A 24,620-nucleotide genomic window follows, 5' to 3' on the forward strand; every position below is an offset into this window, starting at 1 on the left:
GACCGTGTTCGTCACGTCAAAATTGCCTTTTTTTTGCTAAAACTCTGGAAAGCCATTCTAAAAAAAATTTTCTCAAGGTAAATTGGATTATTTTATTTTTTGAGAAATCCAATGGTGACGTTTTTGTTTGCGCTTCCTTTTAGTTTATTGCGCAAAGATTGTTTGCCGATTTACACCGATATGGAGAACCAGACTGTCTCGTGAAGGAGCGGTTTGCACTCACTGTTATAATTGATGATTTGTTTAGCTATTTTGTTTGGATTAGTAAGTTTTCTTATCTGGAAAATTTTATATGATCCCACCAATCTGCCAATGCTGCAATGACTTACCGGTAGCGCAGTAGTGGCCACATGGCTATCAAAGAATGAATCTTGATCAGTAAAGTTTGGCTTTATTCACTAATTCAATATGACTAAGTTTTTAGCAATCGTATTTGTGTATTGCAATAATCTGGGAATCATATGACCCTGTAAAATACAAACGTATTCTAAATTATTTCTGTATTTAGATATCTGTATTTTCTTGGTCTACATTAGTGATTACTGACTTTTGCAAACTATTCTGTAATACAACTTGGTCATAAATTTTTGCAACTATTTTTGTTAGTGACCATGGCGCTACCGTACTTGGCTACGGTACCGGTATGTGCGTATTATCAGCGGTACCTGACTTGATATGATCTGTATGATGCGGCAATCCACCTTCGGCCTTCCCAGAACAATTCCATAGTACTCAACAGTAAACCCTCAACAGTCTGCAAACGATACCATAACTATTTAGATTTGAAAATGAACCAGCGAAACGCTACGATCACGCGATAAACTTGGAAATATCTATCGTTTTCCCATGAACTGATAACACAAAATTTGTAAAAAACCGCTCAGTTTGTGTTTGTCATGCATGGTTGGTTAGCCACCAAGTTGGTACCGATACGTTAGGAAATCGTGAGCCATGCAATCGTTATCCAATAAAAAAAAAAAATATTTTTCTTGCTCTATTGAATCCAGATTTCGTTCATTCCATGTTAAATTTGCTTTGCGAGCAGTGCCCACTAATGACCTGCTATATAGAATAAGTCCGAAATGTACATTTTGTAATATGCATGTTGAAACTGTGTTAGATTTATTTTATCTCTGTGAATTTGTGCAGCAATCTTGGGAAATAGTTAACGCCTGGTTAACCGTTGAGTACGGATTAAACCTCAATTTGACACATAGAGAAATGTTATTGGGGGTAGGGCAAAACCAGGGTATAAACTGTGTTTTATAATGTGCCAGATATTTTATATACAAATGTAAACTGCGTAATGAAAGGCCTCAATTTCGCCAATTTTTATATATGAAAAAAAAATATTATAAACTGTGAAAAGACTATTGCAACTAAAAATGGTAAACTATCAATCCATAAGAAGAAGTTGAAAACAATTATGTGCTCGTTTTTTTTTTAAATACAATTGTATTTGGGGTATTGTTTCTATATAATGTGATGTTTTTATTGATAAAAAAAATAAAAATAAAGAAATTCAAAAATAACAATGTAAAAATTCTATTCTTTGCATTGGATTCTATTTCGAATACCAAAAAATCGTCGGCCACTTCGCTTCGTAGTAAAAATGATCAGGGTTGTAATATCAAAATTATTAATTTACTGTAATGTGCAGTTCATGTTAGTTTCTGCTGCAATGAAAGCTATAATAGCATAGAATGTTTTCTGCGGACGAAACGGATACACAACAACAAACTAAACTTGACAAAAAAATCTCACAAGCACCACTTTCAAGCGATCGCAATGAAGAAAATAGGCAACTCGACCAACTAGAAATATAGTTACACTCCCATAGTTACATGATGTACCAAGTATGTAGATATTGCTCGAGACTAGAGAGAGTATATACTACAAACTAGAGTTGTTGTCCAGCTTTTGTTGGAATATAGTAAAAATAGTGTGAAACCCAACTTTTTAATATTCAGTCAATACAGATGAAGCAAAATAGTATATTTTCTTATGTGAGGCGAAATAATAACAACGGTGAAGGTCAGGACGGCAATGAGCAAAGTAGTTCAAATGTTAAAAAAGGCATTTTCTGCTTTAACAACTATTAAAAACAAAAAAGAAGTTGTTCAAAGAGTGTAGACATGAGTATGAGAATTGCATTGAACGCCGTGGAGCCACGATTCAAGAAGATTGCAAAGGAAATGCAAGAACAACCTAGTCATTAAATTTCACGCTTGTTACCTTCTTTCTGTTTCGTTGTTGAAGTACAAAAATTTGAATTACAAATATTTCGTGTTGAGAGTATTTTGTGTTTTTTTTCAATTTTGTTAATTGGGGTTCCATAAAAAACAAAAAATTATATCAGGGGTTCCACAATAACAAAAAGGTTGAATAGCACTGGTTTAGAATCTTTCCACTTATTTTTTCCAGTTTATAATAGTGGTATACAATTCTGATCGCTTGTGTAATTTTTTTTTCATTCTGTTGTTTGTTTTGTTGACTTTTTCTTCAACAGCAAGACTGGAGTGATAAACATAAATGCAGTGAACGTTCAACTGTTTTAATCTGTGTGGGAGACATGATATATAAGTGAGCTAGGAGAATAATTTTATAAGAATAGCAATATATTAAATACAGTATCGGTAATTGTTTTATATGTCAATCAAACAACTTTTGACATTATGATATCAGTTATGATGATTTGCTAATATCCCGTAGAACAGTGGTTCTCAACCTTTTATGACTCGTGGCCCCCTTTCGGAGGCTTTTAGCACTCATGGCCCCCACTTTAATATTCCAGAGGTATTAATAGGGTTATTTTCATTGATAGATTCCAAATCCCATTATGTTAAAACAATTTACACAAAAGAAAGCGAAAACACCCTGCGAAATAACCTTGCTGAGCAGCAAACTAGGAAAAACTGTGAGATTTCTTTTAAAGTGAAAAGTAAATTCAGATTTCAGCCCATCCTTGTGGCCCCCCTCCAACTTCTCTGTGGCCCCCTTAGGGGGCCGAGGGCCCCGGTTGAGAACCGCTGCCGTAGAATATATAGGTACCATCGAATCGCAAACACCCTACGTAGGCTAATATACTGACCCTGTTTGCTGAAATTTCGAGAAAACCCCAAAACTCTTATAACCTTGTCCGACCTCAATGTCTGCAAAATGGAAAGAAATCGTGCTCACATTCTTGATAACCATTAGATTCCAATAACAAAGTATCATACTGTCAATATATTTACCTATACTGTTGAGGCAACATTTATAATAATTGATGGAATTTGGACTATAATTTGACTGTTGTTTGGTGAATGAGGGCTCCTAATGAACCTTTTCCACAAGCATCGACTTCCTTCTTTACTTCGTGACATTGGCCAATCAGCAAGCTGCAAAAAGTGACGTAACAATGCTTCCCTCGCATTGGCTCAGACACTTTTTTCACTCAGACAGATTTTCAAGCGTGGTCTTAAACATTACCCCGTTTTCGCGTTTTTGAACTCTATTCTTTAGTTTTCAGTTGTGTTTCGGAAACTCAAATATAAATCAGATAATTCAATGATCACTCTGTATTTCTAGTGGTTTTAATTTAATTTTTTTTAATTTAACTATTTCGTCTGTTATGCTGAGTCGGAACGGTATCTTAGTCGTTGGTCGGAATAAACTTAAAATGATGCCAACTTAATGCCACGCTTGGGGTGTCACGCCTTCAATTTGACCGTTGGTTGTCATAGCTCATACGTATAGTCGCTAGCTTTTTTAGTCTTTTTTAGTCTTCGGCGTGGGCTGTTTTCGGTTTTTTACGGAAGAAAGTCAGGTAATTTGCATGCTATTTTTCCACGCTAATATGTACATTGTAATGATATGCTTCTGATGGAATGTGGACAATGTTTAATACAAATGGATATATGACGAATACTGGAGTATCAACATTGGATATCATATGTATAATTGATTATTTACCGTATAATGTTTTATTTATCTTCGACTAATCGGAACTCAATACATGCAATTGTTTTCCAAAAAAAAATTGTTTAATAAAAAAAAAATTTGACAATATAATTGGCTTAAAAAAAAATATTTAAATAATCCCATACCGGTAGTGCTACATTCCAGACAGTGCTAAGCGTTAGGAATACGCTTGCCAATGCACGTCTGTATGGGTTCATGGATTGAAATCATTAAATATTTTGACGCTATACCAGTACGGTAGTCTACTCTATTTGGCACTTGATATACCTACTTAGTTGACAGTTAAGTGAATTTTATTTTAACTGAAGAAGCGCGGCGGTGTGACTCAACGGGATAAGCTTTAGGAATACGCTTGCCACCGCATCTCTGATTACTCTGCGTGGGTTCGCAGGTTTGAATCCCATGCAGGGATGGTTATGTGCGAGAGGATTGCTGGACTCCTCGCCGTCGTTGGGTGTTTCACGTAACCGCTGGTTGGTTACGGCTTCCTCCACCACCAAGTCCATGCTTCCGAAAACAAACAATATAACTAATCCCATACCCCACTTGGAATGGTAACCGGACGAGAGGCCGTGGTTCGTCATATGGATAAGCCGTCTTATCGGATTTCCTCTCCCCCGGGATAAATATGTAAATCCTATCCTATCCTTTTTTCCTGTTTAACAGACTTTATTTTAAAAAAAAAAAAATTTTCACATATTTTTGATTGACGTAGATATAAGGAGTTATGCCGCTTACGTCGCCAAACCTCATACAGTTATATAGTTTTTGTCAGTCTGTAGCTGTTTCAGTGTTTAGCAGACTTTATCGGGTCTAGTATAGTTTAGTACCTCAAGTACTTCCAGTGAGCGTAGCATAACGAATTTTGCATATGTTATTATTCCTAACCCCCACCTGACTATGCCATCCACAAATTATATCACTACGACGTCACCATCGCGTCGTAGGGCTTGCCAAAGTACAATTACGATTGCCCAAAATGGCATCCGCGCCACCGATAACGAACTCGACAACGCCGGCAATCTCTCTCCTGTGGTGATCGTTGTGACGAAAAAACGAGAGAAAAAGCTTGCACGATTTCGTTGGATCGTCTGCGCGTTTTGGATGACCATCCGCATACTTTGGCTGGCCTTATTACCCCACTGTGACGTCCAAATGATGTAATTTTTCGGTGTCGGAGTCAGGTGGGGGTTAGGATTGACATATGCAAAAATTGTTGAGCCAGGCCAACTAAAAGTGCATGTGGTACCAAACTATACCAGACCCACTTTATCCTGGTCCACAAACAAGTAGCCTACATTTAAAAAAAAAACTGATGTACACTCAGAATACATTTTTCTGATAAATGTGTACTGCAGTCTGGCAGTACCGTGATAACTACCATTCAAATAACATTTAATTTTTTGCTTTTTTTTCTACATTTAATATTGAATAATAACACCTAAATAAATTCACATACAATTTTCTAATACGAAATGGATTCTACACTAATATGACATGGATTCTTGGAAACATGGACTCAATGCGGATGACTTGTTAAAACTCATTTATTGTAATTTTGAATGCTCTGGATAAATTTTCAACTGCTTCACTGACTAAAAAATGAGCTGTTGCTCCCGATCTTGTCTTTTCTGAATATAATTTTAAGAAAAATTTCTCGTGCTTTTTCGACAATATTTTCTTTTTAGTGAATTAATTTTGTCAGTACTATCATTATGGCAACAACTACGAAGCTGCAAGAAGTGCGCGAGGTAACTAGAATAGAAAGAATCGGTGCTCATTCTCATATTCGTGGACTCGGATTGAATGATGATTTGGAAGCCAAACATGTGTCACAAGGAATGGTTGGACAGCTTGCTGCTAGACGTGCAGCTGGTGTTATTTTGGAGATGATTAAAGAAGGAAAAATTGCAGGTAGAGCTGTATTAATAGCAGGTCATCCAGGAACGGGGAAAACTGCCATTGCAATGGGTATGGCACAGGCACTCGGTAAAGACACACCTTTTACTGCAATTGCTGGTAGTGAAATATTTTCATTGGAAATGAGCAAAACAGAGGCGTTGACTCAAGCATTCAGGAAATCAATTGGAGTTCGCATAAAAGAAGAAACTGAAATGATTGAAGGTGAAGTTGTTGAAGTTAGTGTCGAGCGACCTGCGACTGGAACTGGAGCAAAAGTTGGTAAGCTGACTTTGAAAACGACAGACATGGAAACAGTGTATGATTTAGGTCAGAAGATGATTGAACAATTAACGAAAGAAAAAATTCAATCTGGAGATATAATCACCATTGATAAAGCCAGCGGAAAAATTACCAAACTTGGCCGATCATTTACTCGTGCAAGAGATTATGATGCATTGGATGCACAGACTAGGTTTGTTCAATGCCCAGAAGGGGAATTGCAAAAACGAAAAGAAGTTGTTCACACTGTATCATTACATGAAATCGATGTTATAAATAGCAGAACACAAGGATTCCTTGCTCTGTTTTCTGGTGACACTGGTGAAATTAAAAGTGAAGTCAGGGAACAAATTAATTCCAAAGTGGCAGAATGGAGGGAAGAAGGAAAAGCAGAAATCATTCCTGGTGTTTTGTTTGTTGATGAAGTCCATATGTTGGACATCGAATGTTTTTCTTATCTCAATCGTGCTCTAGAAAGTGACATGTCACCTATTTTCATTATGGCAACCAATCGTGGCATTACAAGGATCCGTGGCACCAATTATCAAAGTCCTCATGGACTTCCAATTGATCTATTAGATCGTCTTCTAATTATTTCTACATCACCATACACAGAAAAAGAAACAAAACAAATTTTGCAAATCAGATGTGAAGAAGAAGATGTTGAAATGGAGGAACAAGCTCTGTCTGTTTTAACAAGAATTGGAATGGAGACATCCCTTCGTTATGCTATTCAACTCATCACAGCATCTAGTTTAGTATGTAGGAAGAGGAAGGGAACGGAAGTTTCAGTGAACGACATTAAACGAGTGTACTCACTCTTTATTGATGAATCACGCTCTACCACGTTTTTGAAAGAATTCCAGCAAGAATTTATGTTCAATGAATTATCTGCATCTGGAGATGCACCTGTTATGGAGACATCTTGATAACTAATTGAGACTGAGCTATAGCCTTGTAGTAAATTTTCAAAACAAGCAAGCTTGTTTATAGTATAGCACTATTATACCTCTTGCTTGTGTTTGTATTTTACTTAACGAGACATAGCTAGTTGTCTTTGGTGCAAGCTATCACAGTAAAAAGTTGCACAAACACTTGTTCTGTTTCATTAAATATTTCAACTAGGCATTAGTTTTAAATTTGTGTTGGTCAGAGCAATGTATTATTCATTCAAATTGCTTGGTCATTATTAACTCAGTACATACCATAAGTAAAATTTATGTGGTACAGTTTTTTTCTATTGCTGTTATCTCTGCTAAATTTGATAGAAACATTGTTTTGATGATTTGCCTTTGTTTTTAGTGCCACTGTTAGTTTTGTATAAAATGTGTGTTAGCTTGCATTGGAATTTTCATTTTTTTTTAGATCTTTAACAATCGAAAAAATCAGTAAAAGAAACATTTTTTAATAATAGTTGAATCCATTTGTTGAAACCATGGAATATACCTGATTGTGGATTTTATATAAGAACAAGGATATATTTTCTCATCACAGCGGAAGCTTTGGCATGGCTGAAAATCGTGAGAAACGAGGTAATGAGAGTGATAAATTCTTGTTGCATTTACTGTATAATACACTAGCATTGCTAATAATTTAATTATTAGTTACGGTCTGCTTATTCAAAGACAATTTTGCAGGCAATAAATGAAATTATGGTTGGAAGGAACATACCACACACACAATGTATTTTAGTGTTTACCTTCTGTGATCATTGAGATGCAAGCATGTTTGAACGCATACTTCAAAATTTTGTTTTATGCTTTGATTTTATCTATTCTATTTTTAAACTCCGTAATGATATATGGATGATGCATTGTTATTACCCTAATACTAATTATAGCTAATACTAAGAAAAATGTAACTTTTTAACATTATGTGGAATAAACGGGACTCCCGTAGTATGTGCCCCAAGATGAACACTGGAACGTAGTATGTGTACCAGGTTAGGGTTAGGCCATAATTTCAGGTGCAAATACTACCCAAACTCGTAATAAATCTAAAATAAGAAAAATTGAAATAAAATTATGGCCTAACCCTAACTTGGAACACATACTACGTTCTGGTGTCCGCCATCTTGGTCCGCATACTACGGGAGTACTCACCCACCCATAAACTCACCCATGGCAATTTAATGATAAATAAGTTTGGGCCATATTCATTGTAAAATACATATATGTCTACATTTATAATACTCACAAGTATTTTATCGTTGCCTGTTGTAATCATGCTTTCTTGTATCGACTTTTGAATTGTAAAACATTGGCTTATTTAAGTATCTCCAATCTGAATGGTTGAAACGAATTTGCATTTGTTTGTTTATTTTGTGATAAGTTGAGTCTTCTTTCGTTTTTAGAAGCGACAGGAAGTCAGGATGCAACTAAAAGAATGGCAAAAAAACTGAGGACTGCTAAACAAAAACTCACAGAATCTTTCAAATCAGCAGCTCTGAAGGAGTTTTATCGGGAAAAGTACAAGAATAATAGAAGAATAAACAAAAGTATGTTCTATATACCTTTTTTGTATAGGGCTACTTGAGAAAAATATAATAGAAACCAGATTTATCTAGTTCTGAAACTTCTCCAAAATTTTTATACCCGCCCATCTGTAACTGTAATTCGTCTCAGACTCTAAGCTATTAGTATGTTTATTCTAATTCAGATCTATACATTGTAAAGTCTTTCGCAATATTTTATTGCTTTGTAAAGTCTCAGTGCTGTGTTAATAATTTATTTGTGGCAATTTATACGTAGGTGTGCTGGTTTTAAGAGTTGAGTAACCATAGTCTTCCCACTTATGTCTATATTAATATATTGAATTATTCTAGAAGAAGATGATTTAGATATATTGAATTTTTGTGGCATGATACATTAATAAGTCATTTGATAGTTTTTTGATAGATTGATTTGATAGATATTTTTTCGTTAATGTTTGCCATTCGAATAGTCATATTGAGATAGAGCTAAGGCATTAATATGATTTCAACTTATGAGAAAAGTAGTGCTCTTTTCAATTTGTTCATAATTATTTGAGTCTGCAGTTGTAAATTGTTGGTAGTGTTTGTGTTTCTTGAGAATTTGATATTGTTAGAAGAAGATATGATCAGGATATTAGAATTATAATATTATTCTGTCTATTTGTGTATGTATCTGTTCTTATATTATATTTATATGACAGATATGAAATTTCCTTATTTATCAAATATAATATGGTGATTACACACTCCAGTCTAGTCTGTGAATTATAACTACCATTAGTTAATTTATTTTAAATTACTTATATTTTTATTCATTTGTACAGTACAGGGAATTTTTTGTAGCGTAAGTGCTTATTTAGATTTGCTTATCAACTAGGTAAACATTGAATAATATGTTTAATTTTAATAAAAGGAAGGAGAGCATTCCTGCTTTGGTATTATCAACAGTAAAAGGTAAACATAATGTTAATTATAAATACTACATGTGTATTTGTTAGTTTTGACATTGCCAAGCAAGAATTATAATATCCTTGATCACTGTCTAAAATTATTAAAATTCATCAGGTTATGAAAGAAATCACAAATTACACAGAAGACACAGTCCAGCCGCTTCCAGCCTTGAAGATTTGTTTCGACCTGGATCTGATGATGGCAGTTTTGATGGAAATAAGGTTGGTGTATAAAAAGTGTTTAGTATTGAATTTTTGAATTGAAAGCTATGCGTATAGATAATGAAGACATAACTGAAAAAGCAGAGATGCCAAAACTACCTCACTATAAACCTGTCTATAACTCTCTGATTATACCCTTTGGAGTGAAGATTTGTCAGATTGTTAACAGGCCTTAAAATGCTGATTGGGGTTAGCTATATTGTATTGGATAATGATGATTACTTTCCTGTCATACAAATATGAGATAGAAACATATTGCTTGAAAATTCATTTAGTATTTATATTTAACCTAAATGAGATTTAACCTTGAGCAGAAATATACTCAAAATAATGTATTTGTCCCAATGTAATTTATACACTAAACCAGGGGTGTGCTACATTTTTTGTCATTAGGCCATATTATAACCAACTTCAGACATCCAGCTGGGCCACACAAAAAACATAAACTGTCGGATTAGGATTTTATGCTTGATGGGAAAAAATCTTGAGTGTTGACAAGGGCCACACTAGATAGCTTGGCGGGTCGGTTTGTGGCGCGCGTAGGTCGAATGCCTGTTGCACAACCCTGCACTAAACCAATGTCAAAGACATTGGGAAAGGACATTGATATGAGATAGCAGGAGAGGTGAAAAATATACTGCTTGTTTAAAGCCAATTGTCCAAAATGTCTAATAAATCCACTCATTACAAAAATATAATTGTTTTGATGGTTTTTATGTTAAATTGAATATGTTTATATATCTGATTTACATGATATCAAAATGGTTCAAATTAGTAACAACTTGTTTGTATAGTCTGTATAATCATGTAGAAAATATTGATTATTCATTTTGTGATGCTATTATTGTACATCTGTAAATACACACAGCACAGTTATTATGTTATTATCATATTTACAATGCATTATTGCATTATTAAAGCATTCCCAATTTTTAATTTGCATGTCTGGTAACTAATGATATTTTAAGTCATTATCTCAATTATCTATGATTAGGACAGTTCATTCTCTGTTTCAATTATGTAGGTGGATTGTTGTCTTTCTGGAAAATCTTTATTGTTCCCTTTTTCATCATATCTCTCTGCTTGATGGTATCAGTGACAGCTCATAGTCGAGTAGGAGAATCCTTCATGAAATGAATTGAATCCATGAATTGAAATTTATCTGAATTCAAATTTAATTTACTCATTCAAGATACTTTGGAATAGTAAATTTTTCACTCCAGGCCTTCCCTGGCCTGGTTATTTTTTCGTTTTTTTTTCATTGTATTTAAGAATATTGTCGCTGATGATTGAATGCTTTAGTATGGGTATTGTGGATTTACACTAATCCATCTTCATTTTTTTTGCATTGATAAATTATGTGTGATCTAAAAACCCAAGTGACCTCAGTTCTCATATTGCAATACAAACATCTAAATCCGTATTCGTTATTGCAACCAGGACTTTTAGTAAATGATAATGTCATCCATCATGTAATATCTATTGCACATTTATTGTACCGATAATTTTGAACAGTAATCTGCCTACAAAACAAGCCAAGTAGAATGATTGACACTGCTATATGGGAGAGGTCTATTTGCATTAATTTTTTATGAACCTCTCGTTCAAAGCAAAATAAACAACTCTCCCAGCTTTTCGAGCGAGGTAGCTCCATCATCTGAACAATATTGTTTATTGAGAATACCTAATATGTATGCAAATTTCTTGATTACAGTAATTCATGATCTAAATTTGAACACATTTAGATTGCAATAATTTAACTTTAGCAGATAGTGTGTTGTGTAGATTTATCTTATCAATTCTGTTCAATTTTAGTCGGTCAATTTACGAATGAATACTTACATATGTTGTGGCTTGTATTGTACGTAGTGCAATATAACCTATGTAGTGACAACTTTATTATTCATTCTAGTTTTGATTAAAATTTCGTATGAATTTCTAAGAAAGTTCAAAATAAATGTTATTACATAAACTATTTTTGGATATCTTCGGCATTTTCCATTGGAATCATTATTCATTTCATGGTATCTCGAATTTTACCCTGAAGTTTTACAATTATTATGATTTTTCTTCGAATTGGGTTTAATTTGATGATTAGAACCAAAAATTGATTTTTTTTTTCTGAAACAATGAATATTTGGATATGGATCTTTTTAGGGTATATCTAAATTTATCTCAATTTCTAAACTGCATAAATTATTTTATTTTTGCCAATGATTTAAAATATGTATTTAAAGCGTTAACATACAAATGCAGCTCTCGACGTATTATGTAACCAAAAATATGACAGCTATAAATAACTGCACTAATATTTTTTTTTGTGTAATCGCTCCACCAACTTTAAAGTTCGAGAATCGTGCGTATGCATCATACTATTGATGTCAGAAATAAATTTGTGTGTGGTTGCATTATCGATGAGTCATCACATATAAAATTTTGATGACGTAACACGCATTGTGTGTGTGTGTGTGAAGTAACTCATGTCTCTACCTTATTCATATCTTAGATATTATTACCTAATGTGTGGTTATCAATACCCAATAAAGCACACCTTGCCAAAAAATTTAGTATCCAAATCAGTGTAATCTTGATTGTTATGCGAGATTTAAAGTTAAGTCGGATAATTTTGCCGAGTATGATATTTTTGCTTTCCATTTTATATCAGAAATAATCAATTTTGTAGTGGGATTAATTACCGTAACTTTAAATTACACAAAGCTTGCTTGTTCAGATTCCCAAGTTCAAGTAATTGTTAAGGATATCCATATTATGTTTGCTGGCAAATAATTTTGCCTTGGGATTGATGATGGCAAATAGTTTAGATAAGATCCTTCAGTAGATCTGATTTTTTTTTGAGGGAACCAATGGTTGTGATTTTAGGTTTCACTTTTTTTTGATTCATTGCATAACTTCATTCCACTGTTTTTGTACCGATATTGAGGAACAGCAGCAGCCAGATGTTACCGAAAGAAGGGGGCTGTCTGCAATATTCTGAATTTTACTTTGTAAACTTAAACATGAAACATGACTTTACTCCCAAAATGGTAAATTCCTTAGTAAATTCCCCATGTAATAGGCATTTATGGGTAGTTTTAAGAATCAGTCTCATGTTTTTTCATAAACAAAATATTATATATTGATTTTTTTGCTATGATTTAATTACAATATTGATTTTTTAAATGTCTTAACTGCGCCTGATACACCACCTGCCAAAATGTAATTGAGCAGATGGAAGCCCGATTCCCAGAGGAATGTTATTGGCTTAAAATTTTGAACACCTTGATAGAGTGGTTTTAGATTACCATAACTGTTTCACCAGTACCACACTTGCTTTAAAAAGATTTTTTGTTTTGGCTATTTTGCCAAATAGGTAACGAAATCACCAGTAAAAATAGGACATTGGTAAAGATTCAGGAAATGTATTATGCAAACTATAATAGTCTATAATATTCACAAACTATTCATTTTCAACTTTTATATTTTGGATTACTGGCTGTTATAGATTCGTTGAGCGCAAACAAAGACGTTTATCATTACCTTTTTATGTTGATGTGTGATGTAAAAAGATTTTTTTAATGATGTCAAGGTCAACAATACATGATTGATTCTCGCTATGTTTTACTGTTGAAAATATTTATATAAATGTATAAATAAAAGAGAAATGGAGAACTATTTGGACACAGAAGTTGATACCTACCATTATCAGTAGGCCACCACCCTTTAATTTTGAGTATTTCTCGATCATGGCTGAAACTTTATCATTGGCTGTCATGATTTTTTTTTGAAATAAGGTAAATTTGAGGGGGCACAATGGGCAGATATTAAAAATATGTAGTTTTACTAGGTGACTCTTTTATTTTTAATCAACTGCCAAAATTTTCAACGGCTATTATTAGACACCATCAGTTTTTGATAAACAAAATAAAGTAGACTGATATTTCGAAAAACTAACAGCTTCAGAGCATGAGCCCATTCCTCTGTAATAAGTTTTAATTTGTCTCAAGCATTCGCATATTCGCTAGTTTACTATTCACTATTACAATGTTATAAATAAATACGGTAATGTAAAAAACTGTAGGCGGTTTTCCTATTCATCTTGGTTTCATGTGTGAAGCTGACTCAAACGCTCTATGATCTATAGGTCTGCTGTATATTGTAGAGTAGGAAAACGTGTAGGCGTCAGTTATGATATCATAATAACAGGTATTTAGTCATATTCTTGATACATCGCATAGCTAGTAGGAATAAACTGAAATAATGTAAATTTAAAGGTTCAATAACAGAAAAACAACTCATCATCATCGGCTTGTTATCTGCTTCTTGTAAAATAACTTGTATATGAGTCTATGAAGTGATTGCAATCAGTGTAATTCTCTAATACTGGTCATATTATTGATGCGTCAGGCTTAAAATCATTTCTGACCGGTTTAAATTATTTTCTGAAACCAATAGTTTCATTTCAATTCTCAAACCAAGCAATGTCCAATGTGTTGTATGACTAATTGAATACATGGATCACATTGCAATCAATATGCATGCTACATCCCAGACTCAAGCTTGGCGAATACATTCAACTGGTGGTTGTAAACGATTAGATTTGAGAAATGTAGCTTCACAATTTTTAACAGGTCAGTCCCAGGGTACAACTTAATTACCCTTTGGAGGAAGTCGTAGGGATACAGTGATGTGTGACTTGAAAAGTTTTTTTCCGGCTTGACCTTATTTGCTTTAATAAATTGCATCAGCATATTGCAGTATAGAGGTTTGTCTGGAATACTTGATTAATTAACAATCGTGTTTGGTTCCAATTATATGTGATAATCTATATATGGGGAAATCAGGCTTATAAATAATACAAAAATGTAAACTCAAAAGGTCAAACAATAACGATAATTACACAGTTTATCAATAATTTCATATACATTAGAGTTTGAAAATATTTTACATCAAATTTCGATGAAGATATTGAAAGATTTTGTCTACTTTATTACATCAGATCTAGACAGCTACCATGCATTATTACATCTCAGTTTCGGCCATTTGTTTGGTCATAACATGAGTTACCAACTTCCTTATGAACTATAGACCTTCAGTTTAGTAGACGTCAATCATCAACAACTCATTGTTTCGATATTCAAGCTGTTTAATATTGCCTAAAATTTTGCCTAATTATTAGTTTTCTAAAATCACAGAAACTAGGAAATTTACTAATTCAACATATTCTTTAAAATAGTTCCGATTCTGAACTAAAATACATTTTGGAATAGCTGTATTTAAAAAAAAAATCTGATCTTTTTATTTGAATGAGGACCCAATTTTGAGGGGAGAAATTAATAAGGTTTTTGTTTCTATCGTTTTTCGATATTATCAGTGACCGAATTTCACATTCATTTTGATCAATTTCATTAATTTTGAGAAGGTCACCATATTAAATTTACGATGTTCAGATATCCAATTAGGAATCCTTTTCTGATTTCCATGTGATAGTAAATTTGCCACTGTCTTTAATAAAAAAATTTTTACTTGCATATTTTAGTAATGCCTCTGCGTATGCACTTTTTTTATTAAGTACCGGTAGGCCTACTTCACTTTGTGTGTTAAAAACATCAATTAGTAAACGACTGTTTTTCTGGCAACATTATTCTTTATTATTAAGTACCACAGATTGACCAGAACTAGCTTTACTTTGATTGAAATACCATAGTCGTTCTTTACACTTTTGGTTTAGTATAGATTAATAAGCAGTGTTTTCATTTGGTTAGTGTTGTCTCTATTTTTGGGTTGTTTACTTGGTTTTCCAAACAACTAGAGTTCAAATGAGGTGTCAAATCTTGGCCTGAGGGTAGATAAACTCAGTCAACTACTGTACGAAATAGCACTTGTGGTGGATGCAAAATTATCAATGATTGTAGATTTCTAGATTTGGATATTTAAACATGATTTTTTATCACATTAATATACATTTAATTTCAAGAAACTTTTATAAATCAAATTGAAGGAAATATTTATAATACGGATTCGGCAAAATTCAATCAATCACTATTCCTCATATTTTGAAAAATAAATTTTAATTTGGAATATCGATTGAATATGCACAAAACATTATATATTTTATGATTAATTTTAAATATGCAGATTTCTTTTCTTTTCTAATTTGTTCAGCTATAGAAAGAGAAAGTATGTTTTAGTCCAATTGTCTAATGCCAATACCTCGATTTTCAAATGAGTACATTGAAAATTTCAAAACACCACGAAGTTGAACATTCAGGGATGTCCAAGACGAATCAATATTTAAAATTATTTACATTTGATGTTTTAGATTTTGTATTTCAGAATAATCTGGGAGGGTTTTAGTTGAAAACTTTTGATTTTGAGGAATTGAAATCTCACATTAGAAAAAATACCTTTATTGATTTAAGCAATTAGAAAATAAAAAAACAATAGACTCATTGTTTTTCTGAACTTTTCACACATATTCAAATCGAAAATCATTGAATACACATAAACCTACCTAAGTGTTTTTTTTATTTACTATAGGCTAGTCTATATTCCATATTGGAAAATAGTATTTCAGAATGTATTCAGGATAGCAGATTACCTGTTTTTGACCATATCTAATTTGAAAATGTTTTAAATATCCAATTCATTTGGACATCTCACAATCTGGTATATCAGAAATTTTCATACCATAGTTTTAAGATATTGGATATTCTCAGTCAATATCAATAGACCTATGATCTGACTAATCTGTTTACTCTCAAGATCACCAATGAGCTAACTTCATTGTGTTATTCAGCGTTGAGTCATTTTGGCTTCTTGATCAGATTTTTATACTGATTATACTAGACTGTGCGTGAAATATTTCACATATATTATAATAAATTTATTTGTGAGCCCTTGCGAATAATCTGACCCAATTTTAGTGACACCAGGGCTGAGGAGTTGGAAACCCTGACCAGTGAATCCATCTCTGAACTGCAAGAAAATAAAATTTTGATATAACAAAAACTTTGGCTTATGCAAGTTTTCTGTAATAGGCCGTTGACAATGCTTGGTGAAATTAATACGTTTTGAGCTTTAGTAGGAAGTTTCTGTTAGTAGGAAGACTTATTTAATTACTATTGAAAGTCTAAAATTCCGATTTTAAAAACTACATCTGCTTATAGCAGTGATGAGTAGCTTCCCAAGTGTTGTTACTTATTTTTTATAGTTGATTTTACTTTTATTAATATTTAATTTTTATTTTCTAGCAGGATGATGCAGAACAAAAACTGAAAAACCTTTGCAAAGATGTGAAACTTTCACTTCTTTATTTTGAAGCGATTGTTTTGAAAAATATCACAGAACAGTACGCTGGGTCTGCAACTAAAATTTTAGAAACAATAATGGGAATATTTGATCAATTGTCGCATGGAAATTTTTCACCTGAACAAAGGTTAGTTTCGAGTTTTTTTTTTAAACATTATTTTTTTTTTATTCCCAAAAAATTGAAAAACACTTGTGGTTGAGAATACATCAGACTCAATGAATATGGATTAAGGGATTCGAGAAATAAATATCTGAACTTATATCTGTAAAATTCGATTTGTGATTCAACTATGAAGTTGAAATTCGTCTGAAGAAGTCTCTTTAGATGAAACATAACAGAATTATAAATACAGATACATTACAGAAATGTTGGTGTGCAGCAAATCCCTCATTAGATCACATGCGCAAAGGTATGAAGGAATGATAGGTAGTTAGTCTCGCGTGACCCCAACTGATAGTGTGAAATTGAAGATGTCTTTAATAAATGATAATCAATTTGTTTTGTATCAATGTACTTCATAACTTAGATTTTTAATGTGAATTATATTCTGTAGAAATATTTTTATAGTTGAATTATTTAAAATTCTAAATTAGTATTTTCCATGTCATTTGCACAAATCAATAGTTATTCTCATATAACCTGGGAGTAAGATAATGGGTAAAAATGAGAGATTGTTTTGATCTAGCTTTTATTAATGTGGATAGATATCAGGGGATCCCGTTTTGGTCTCTACTGATTGATCTCAAATTGGGATTAAAAATTTATTATAGGCTCATGCATGTAAATAATTTTGGGCACTCCAGAAGTTGGTGTAACCAATATGGAGGTACGATAACTAGTAATTTTGTTCGCCTACTTTACATCAAGTTGTGTGCAGGGACTGAAACCTATGAGCAGGGGCTATATTCACTTGGCTAACACAGACAGTCCCTGAACTCATATTAGAACTAAAATAAGGAAAATATTCGTTACTTTGCAGCTCTGTGCTAATGTCATGCCGAAGTCGTTTAGTGCAAAGTCTTGCTCAACTCATTCATTGGTCAGATACAACGCTACTTCATACTGCTAAAACACATGAGAAGACGCCGATCAGAGATACAATTCGTAAGTATTTTCAGAAGTTTTATCATGGATTCATTGTCCGGCTGACCGCTAACATATGAGTATTCTTCTGCATTGTTTTCTGTGATCAAAGTATCATCAAAGTATTTATTATGTTATTTCACAATCTATGTAAAAGTATGGACATTGAACTACGGTATTTTAAATTGGTCTGATGTCATCAAAATCACGAGGAAATACTTCATTAATAAGAATAAGTTTAGATTTCTCTCAATTTACAGTGTTTTAAATATCTTATTCAAAATTATTCAAACTTCATTTTTTAAATATTACCAGTACAATCATACATTAGGTTTTATAATGCATCTTTCTTGCAATGTAGGTAATTTTTCATTTTGAATTAGGAGATAAAGTTATATTTTTGAAATTCTACAATTAGAATTTACATATCATTGAACTTCGTAATGTTGAGCATCAAATAGGGTGTCGCAGCCCGAGATGGAATCTGGCAATCATCATTTGCTAAATCTTTGTTTTTCTATTCAGAATCTGTTCAAAGCGCTGTTGAAGATCTGGTTGAAGAATCAATCAAGAAAATTCAAACTCAAACAAACAACAGTGCTCCAGTGACTCCAATGAAGGCACTCAAGTAAGAGAATTATTTTGTAGGAGTAGTGTGCAATGGCTGGCCTGGGAAGTTTGAGTCTCAGACACGATGCTTTTCTCATTTCTCTGAAAAGAATTTGGTAACAGAAATTGTATTTAGTATACTTTTAAAGTATTCAAGAACTTTGACTTGAATTGAAGGAATAAACTATTGTCCTGTTGCTATATATGTTTTCTGAATTCTGCTCGTTTAACAAAGTAACTTAGTAGGTAATGTTTATTCGATGAGTTTGAATTTGGAAATGCATAAAAGTGAACATAAACAATGATTTGATTGTTTTGCTTCTTTGTTATAGTTTTCAGAAATTCAATGAAATTCTTGGTCACAGTTCGAGACTTTTTGCTCAAAATTAAAATCTCTCAAATTTTTAGTTATTTCCAAAATCTAGAATTTAAAATATTTGTTTTGTTTTCAACATCCTTGAGTATGAATTATGTATATGCCTTAGTTAGCACGGGCAAACTATATTCCAATCTTTGTAAATGGTGCCAACCAAGCTAACTCTACTTTTGAGTCTATATTATACAGTAGGCTTAGCTTAAAATTGCTGTATACTCATTACTTACATGCTGCTATCAATTTACCGGATTTCAGCACTATGCTGTCATTTGATCCGTCCTCATACCATGGATGTCTGGCGTTCTTATCTATTGCTAGATTAGTACAAGCATGCTAAGTATGCCTCTTTGTGAAATGTTATACCTTAGGTAGTTCTTAGTCATAAAACCTATTTTTCTTTTATGTTTTTATAAAAGGGTGTACTGTACGCTGGCTAAATTTACCGTAGGTTTTTTTACTTCAGTGAGTTTTGTTTAAGTCTAGTAGTTCCTAAATTGGAACTAATAGATTTCTATTTTGATGATGATGTTATTCTTATAATAAAAGTCTAATTTTGTAAAATTGCAACTGATTGAAATTGAAGCTGAATTCCACCTTGTCCTAATCCATATTTTTCCTTTCAAAAGCCAATGTTTCTATTTTTTACTTTTAACCCTAATTTTATTTTCTTCAACCAAAGTTTTTAGTTTACACTACGTAGAGTCATTTTCGCCGAAACAATACATTTTGAAAACATGTTATTGAACAGTTTTCTTGTTTATCAAACTTGGGAAAAATATTTATTCACAATTACACACTGGTAAGTATGTACATTGATTAAGTTTACTGTTAATACAAACATCATGCTTGATATTTACCTGTTCCAAACAATTTTCTTTCGATACTGGAATTGAGAATGCTGCGTTTGCACTCCATAAATTTATTTTTGTAATGTTTTGACTCATTAGTATTGGTTTGACAGCCTGCATTATGTAATGTTCACTTTTGAGTGTTTATTACAATTTGGAAATAATCCAAGATATTCGATCATGGTATTATATTTATACCCCTATGATTTGTAGTTCACTGATAAGATGGCAGTGACTTTTTGTATTCATTAATCAGTCTTTAAATTGGGATATTGCTCAACATTTCCAGTAAACATTTGGAGCTTATTATGATTATGACTAAAGATGGGAAAACAAATTTGATTAATAATATTATTGACTATAAAAATATTCATTTAACCACTGATTAGTTAAATCGACAATGATGCATCTGACGGTATGTTTTTGCAATAAAATATTATCATTCCATAAATAAAAATAATTACTAGATAATGGTATTTTGGATAATTTTCTATATATTCAGTAACATAGATACATAAAGATGTATAGTTTTTAAATTGATTTTTCTGAAATATTCGATAATAATCACTAGCGCAACAGATGGTTTGAAATATCCGCCCTCATGTTTGTCATAATCTCTTTCCACGAACTAGCCAGTATTTTTGTAAGCTTTCGTTGGAACATAGTCTAACTCAGTGGTTTTCAACCTCTTTGGTTGAGCGGACGGAACCCTAATGGAACACTCCAGAGGCTCGAGAAACACCTGTGTAATACTTTAATTGCCTCTTTTATTATCTGAATTGTATTGACTATAAATATATATAGCAGAAAACCTAATGCTGGCAAAACAAAATGAATTTTAGTAGTGGTGTAACGTTTAATAATAGTGGCAAACGTCGGTATTTGGTTATATTTAAACAATATACATATATTAATATAGATTCGGATTTGAATATAAACTCGCGAAACCCCTAGACTATACTGACGGAACCCCGATTGAAAAGCACTTGTCAACTTCTTCAGACAAAACAAGATATGGCCTATTCAAACAGAAAATCTTGTTTTGTCCAATGAAGTTAGACTATGATCTAAGAAAAGTTCACCAACAAACTGCTGTTAAATACACAATATATTCTTGAAAACACTATATTAAAGTTTATCCGAAAAAAAAATTTTTTTTTCCAACGTCATAGACATTACAATCAGCAAATTCTGGAATATTGTCAAATTTTGTCAATGTTCATAACATTCTGATATTAAGCTGTCACAGAGTAAATATAGAAAAAAGCTTTTTGTTGACAAACCGATGTCATCATCGTGGTTTTGACACTCTGGTTTATTTACAATTCACACGCAGTGAACGTCACTTTACAATAAATATCTGGTTACGTCAATATGCAAGCAAGCTTGTTAATAAGGAAACATTACTTCATAACATCACTGTTTTAATAAGACTTGGAGATTGGAAATGTTAAATACAGTAGCTATGAGTAGGTATATCTCATAAAATATGTATAATCAGAAACTGCTAAAATGTTATAATTTTCTGTTCTATTTGTATCATGAAATATTTTTGATTTTTGGGTATTGAACATGTTTTGGATAAGATGATGATTTACCCTAAAATTCTTACTAACCAATATACCTTTAGAGAGACTGATTCCAAACAGCAAAAACGCCAAATATGACATTTTCCTATTGAATTTCCAATTTTTGATTTTTTTCGTAGCTACAAATGGCAGTTTCTTTATGCAATAGTCCTGAATTAATCATTCTATTTCTCATTCATCAGGTTTTCGTCACATTTAAATGTTCTATTGATCTTGACCATTTCTCATCAATAAATACATTGCATGAAAAATTTATCTACAACTCATGGTTGGTTGTTCTATGTAAAATAGTTCATTTATGCTACAACCATGGCAGAGGTAAAAAAATAATGTCTCAAAGTCATGTTTTATCTGTGGCTTGTGGGTGGCCTTACATGAATGTATTGACATTTTATACATGGAAAATCACTTCGATGCTTTTATGTCAAAACATTGACAGTAAATTGATTTGTAGGCTTTTTAACTAATGGATAGCAGAAATAGAAAATTACATCACTTTCTAGTTTATTCATTTGTTTTGAACTTGGCAGTGCTGTTAAATTCTGTCAATGTTACAGTTCATTTCATTGAAAATTTGGTTCATAGGGAATCATAGCATACCCAAATTTGGGGATTTTCATAGAATACTAGTGAAATCTAATATATTTTACTGTCTCTAATTAGGCCCTATCTAGTTATGTGTATGAGATGAATTTGACATGATAGGGAAAGCTTTATATAAAAAGATAGCAGTATCTTTAATGCCCATGAACTTCTAAAAGACACGCTTATATACAAGTTTATTCCATATTTGGTTTTGATTAACTTTTATGATATTTCCAAATTTCATGCACATACATTATGTTACCTAGTACCTACATATGTGGCAACGTTTCCAACGTTTCTATTTTGATTGGACAAACGAAAACTAATATATAATATGGTGTTATCAAAATTCTTTTAGACCTTTTTTTGATATCGGACATTTACATTGTTTTATACAAGGATTGAATTAAAATATATTAGATATTTCATATTCGAAAATCTTCTCTCAGAATGTATTCAAAATAGTAAAATATTTGGTTATAATATATAGCCTATTCTATTTTTATAAAGATTTTGGTTGTATTTTCTTCAAACATTCAATTGATCACCTGAGTTACGAAGCCCATTGCTACACGAAACGTTTCTATTTCACATTACATCATTACTTGTGACAATTTTCAGTGTTGTATTTCTTCGATTCATGAACTTTCATAATATAAGAGCTTGAAGTGTTTCCCAGTAGAGACATGCCCTCAGTGGTTTTAGGGTTTGGTTTCTCAGAATTGTGATTTGAAGTATATTTCTGAATTGTTGCTTTTGAATCTCATTGGCCAAATATCATTTTTTAATAATACATTAAAGAGTTTGTATTTTTCTGTAATTTTGTTCAGTATAACCAGTGTCCAGTATAATAATATTATACCGGATTTCTCTCCTATGGTCATTTTTAATAATTTAATTCTTATCACAATGGCCTATTCCATTATAGAGATATAAAACATAATTCCATTTAATTACCACCACAAACAAAGCTTTCTTAATGTGAGAAAACACAAAAACTTTAAAATCTCAAGTTACTACTATTTTAGTATGTAGACATCTGTGACGTTTATAACACATCAAATGAGATAATAAACCTGTTTTTGCCATACTTTGTTAATTCAGTATTTGGTGTAATGTGGCAACTAGTAACGTGATGTGTCACAAAAATTCAAGATTTAATATTTCCATGTTTGTCTAAATCCATACTGAGTCATTTACTGTGTGATATGTCCACATACTTCCTGTTGCATTTTGTCCAAACCTGTAGCTAAATTATAGTTTTTCATGATCAATGAATTGATTGAAACGCTTGGATGAAAATTTGCATATTCAGTGCTAAATGTTCACTAAATCTCTATTTTCGGTTCGTAAAAGTATTTGCATAATGCACAGGTCGGCAGGTTGAATTTTTTCAGACATGAATTATAGGTATGGATCACTTTGCTAACTTGTTTTGTTGTGGAAAATTCCCCTTTCTCCGCAACAAATGAACAAATCTATTTCAAATTTTCAGTACTTGACATTTGAAGTATTGACTAAAGGGCTATTATGCTTTCGTTTTTTCAAATTTACTATGACGTACAATATTGAACCAAAAATTTTGTTTTGTCGTATTTTAATTCATGGGAACACTTTTTCGGCATTTAAACTTGGCAATTCGTGAGAAGACTAAACCTTGTTTTTTTGACGTACAGTGCTTGCCATGGCCTTACTGATACTGACTACGGTAGTGGGACTTATTTGTTATTTAATTATGTTCATTATAAATAATAATGTTATTTTGTATTTAGACCTCCTTGGCCATCTTTAAGTGAGAATCAAACGGATGATTTCACATCAGCTCCACCTAAACCACCTTTGCCGACTGATCGTAATAATAAAACTCCACCACTGCCTCCAAAATCGAGGAATTCAGGTTCAAAACCTGTGGGAATTGTTGCACCTTTCAATATGAACCCTGATGTAAGTCATTGTATTATTTATATCTGATTTTGTATAGTTGATTTTTGCCTCTGTTGATCATCTAGTACAGTGTTCCTCAAACTTTTTTCATTTACAAGAAAGATTTTACCGCAACCCCCATTGGGCCTTCCAGTTTGAAGAGCCCTGATCTAGTACATGCATATAATTTTTCATAGGCATAATTTTGAGTATTTGGGGTAAGTATACCTGCAGTTTTGCAGTATTTTTTGGTGAAAGTAAAGTCTTTGGCATTGAAAAAATAAATTGGAGCTCATTTTTTATATTGCAAACTCCCTTTTTGAATATATATTAAATATTATGGGTTTTAATTATGAGAAAGATAATATAGTATTAAAAATATATAGCCATCATTTTTTATATCTTAACTCTTGATATCTATACATGTTTGCGTAAGTTAACAACAAAAATTTCTTAAATTCCTCTCTAAGATATTTTACGAAGATAAAATTGTATAGGTCTGCATCAGA

At 32.4% G+C, this 24,620-nt stretch overlaps 3 protein-coding genes and 1 long non-coding RNA gene across 8 annotated transcripts in view; 3 read left to right on the plus strand and 1 right to left on the minus strand.

Annotated features, from left to right (window-relative positions):
* Positions 1 to 24,620, plus strand: part of LOC120345456 (inosine-5'-monophosphate dehydrogenase 1-like) — a 149,280-nt gene that overhangs the window by 72,216 nt on the left and 52,444 nt on the right. The gene's annotated exons all lie outside the window — the stretch shown is intronic.
* LOC144425585 (uncharacterized) lies at positions 1,887 to 3,634 on the minus strand. The gene is made up of 3 exons (XR_013477537.1): positions 3,237 to 3,634; positions 3,092 to 3,152; positions 1,887 to 2,559 (listed from the first exon to the last, which is right to left on the minus strand). It is a non-coding gene; the product is annotated as an uncharacterized LOC144425585 (long non-coding RNA).
* On the plus strand, positions 3,756 to 7,510 carry LOC120346380 (ruvB-like 2). The gene is made up of 2 exons (XM_078115444.1): positions 3,756 to 3,808; positions 5,652 to 7,510. Exon 2 carries the CDS (start codon positions 5,679 to 5,681, stop codon positions 7,071 to 7,073), a length of 1,395 nt encoding a protein of 464 aa, XP_077971570.1. The 5' UTR covers positions 3,756 to 3,808; positions 5,652 to 5,678; the 3' UTR covers positions 7,074 to 7,510.
* Positions 7,534 to 24,620, plus strand: part of LOC120346379 (rap guanine nucleotide exchange factor 1-like) — a 33,114-nt gene continuing 16,027 nt past the window's right edge. For 2 of the 3 annotated variants that reach the window (XM_039416096.2, XM_039416097.2), the window contains exons 1-7: positions 7,534 to 7,676; positions 8,498 to 8,641; positions 9,683 to 9,789; positions 17,040 to 17,224; positions 18,078 to 18,202; positions 18,707 to 18,809; positions 23,961 to 24,132. In XM_039416096.2, coding sequence (XP_039272030.2) covers positions 7,652 to 7,676; positions 8,498 to 8,641; positions 9,683 to 9,789; positions 17,040 to 17,224; positions 18,078 to 18,202; positions 18,707 to 18,809; positions 23,961 to 24,132 — 861 coding nt within the window. In that variant the 5' untranslated portion in view covers positions 7,534 to 7,651. Of the gene's footprint in view, positions 7,677 to 8,497; positions 8,642 to 9,439; positions 9,572 to 9,682; positions 9,790 to 17,039; positions 17,225 to 18,077; positions 18,203 to 18,706; positions 18,810 to 23,960; positions 24,133 to 24,620 lie in introns of those variants that run through there. The other variant, XM_078115443.1, reaches the window with a different exon arrangement.

Source organism: Styela clava, chromosome 8 (genome assembly GCF_964204865.1).
Source record: "Styela clava chromosome 8, kaStyClav1.hap1.2, whole genome shotgun sequence".
NCBI classification, from domain to species: Eukaryota; Metazoa; Chordata; class Ascidiacea; order Stolidobranchia; family Styelidae; genus Styela; species Styela clava.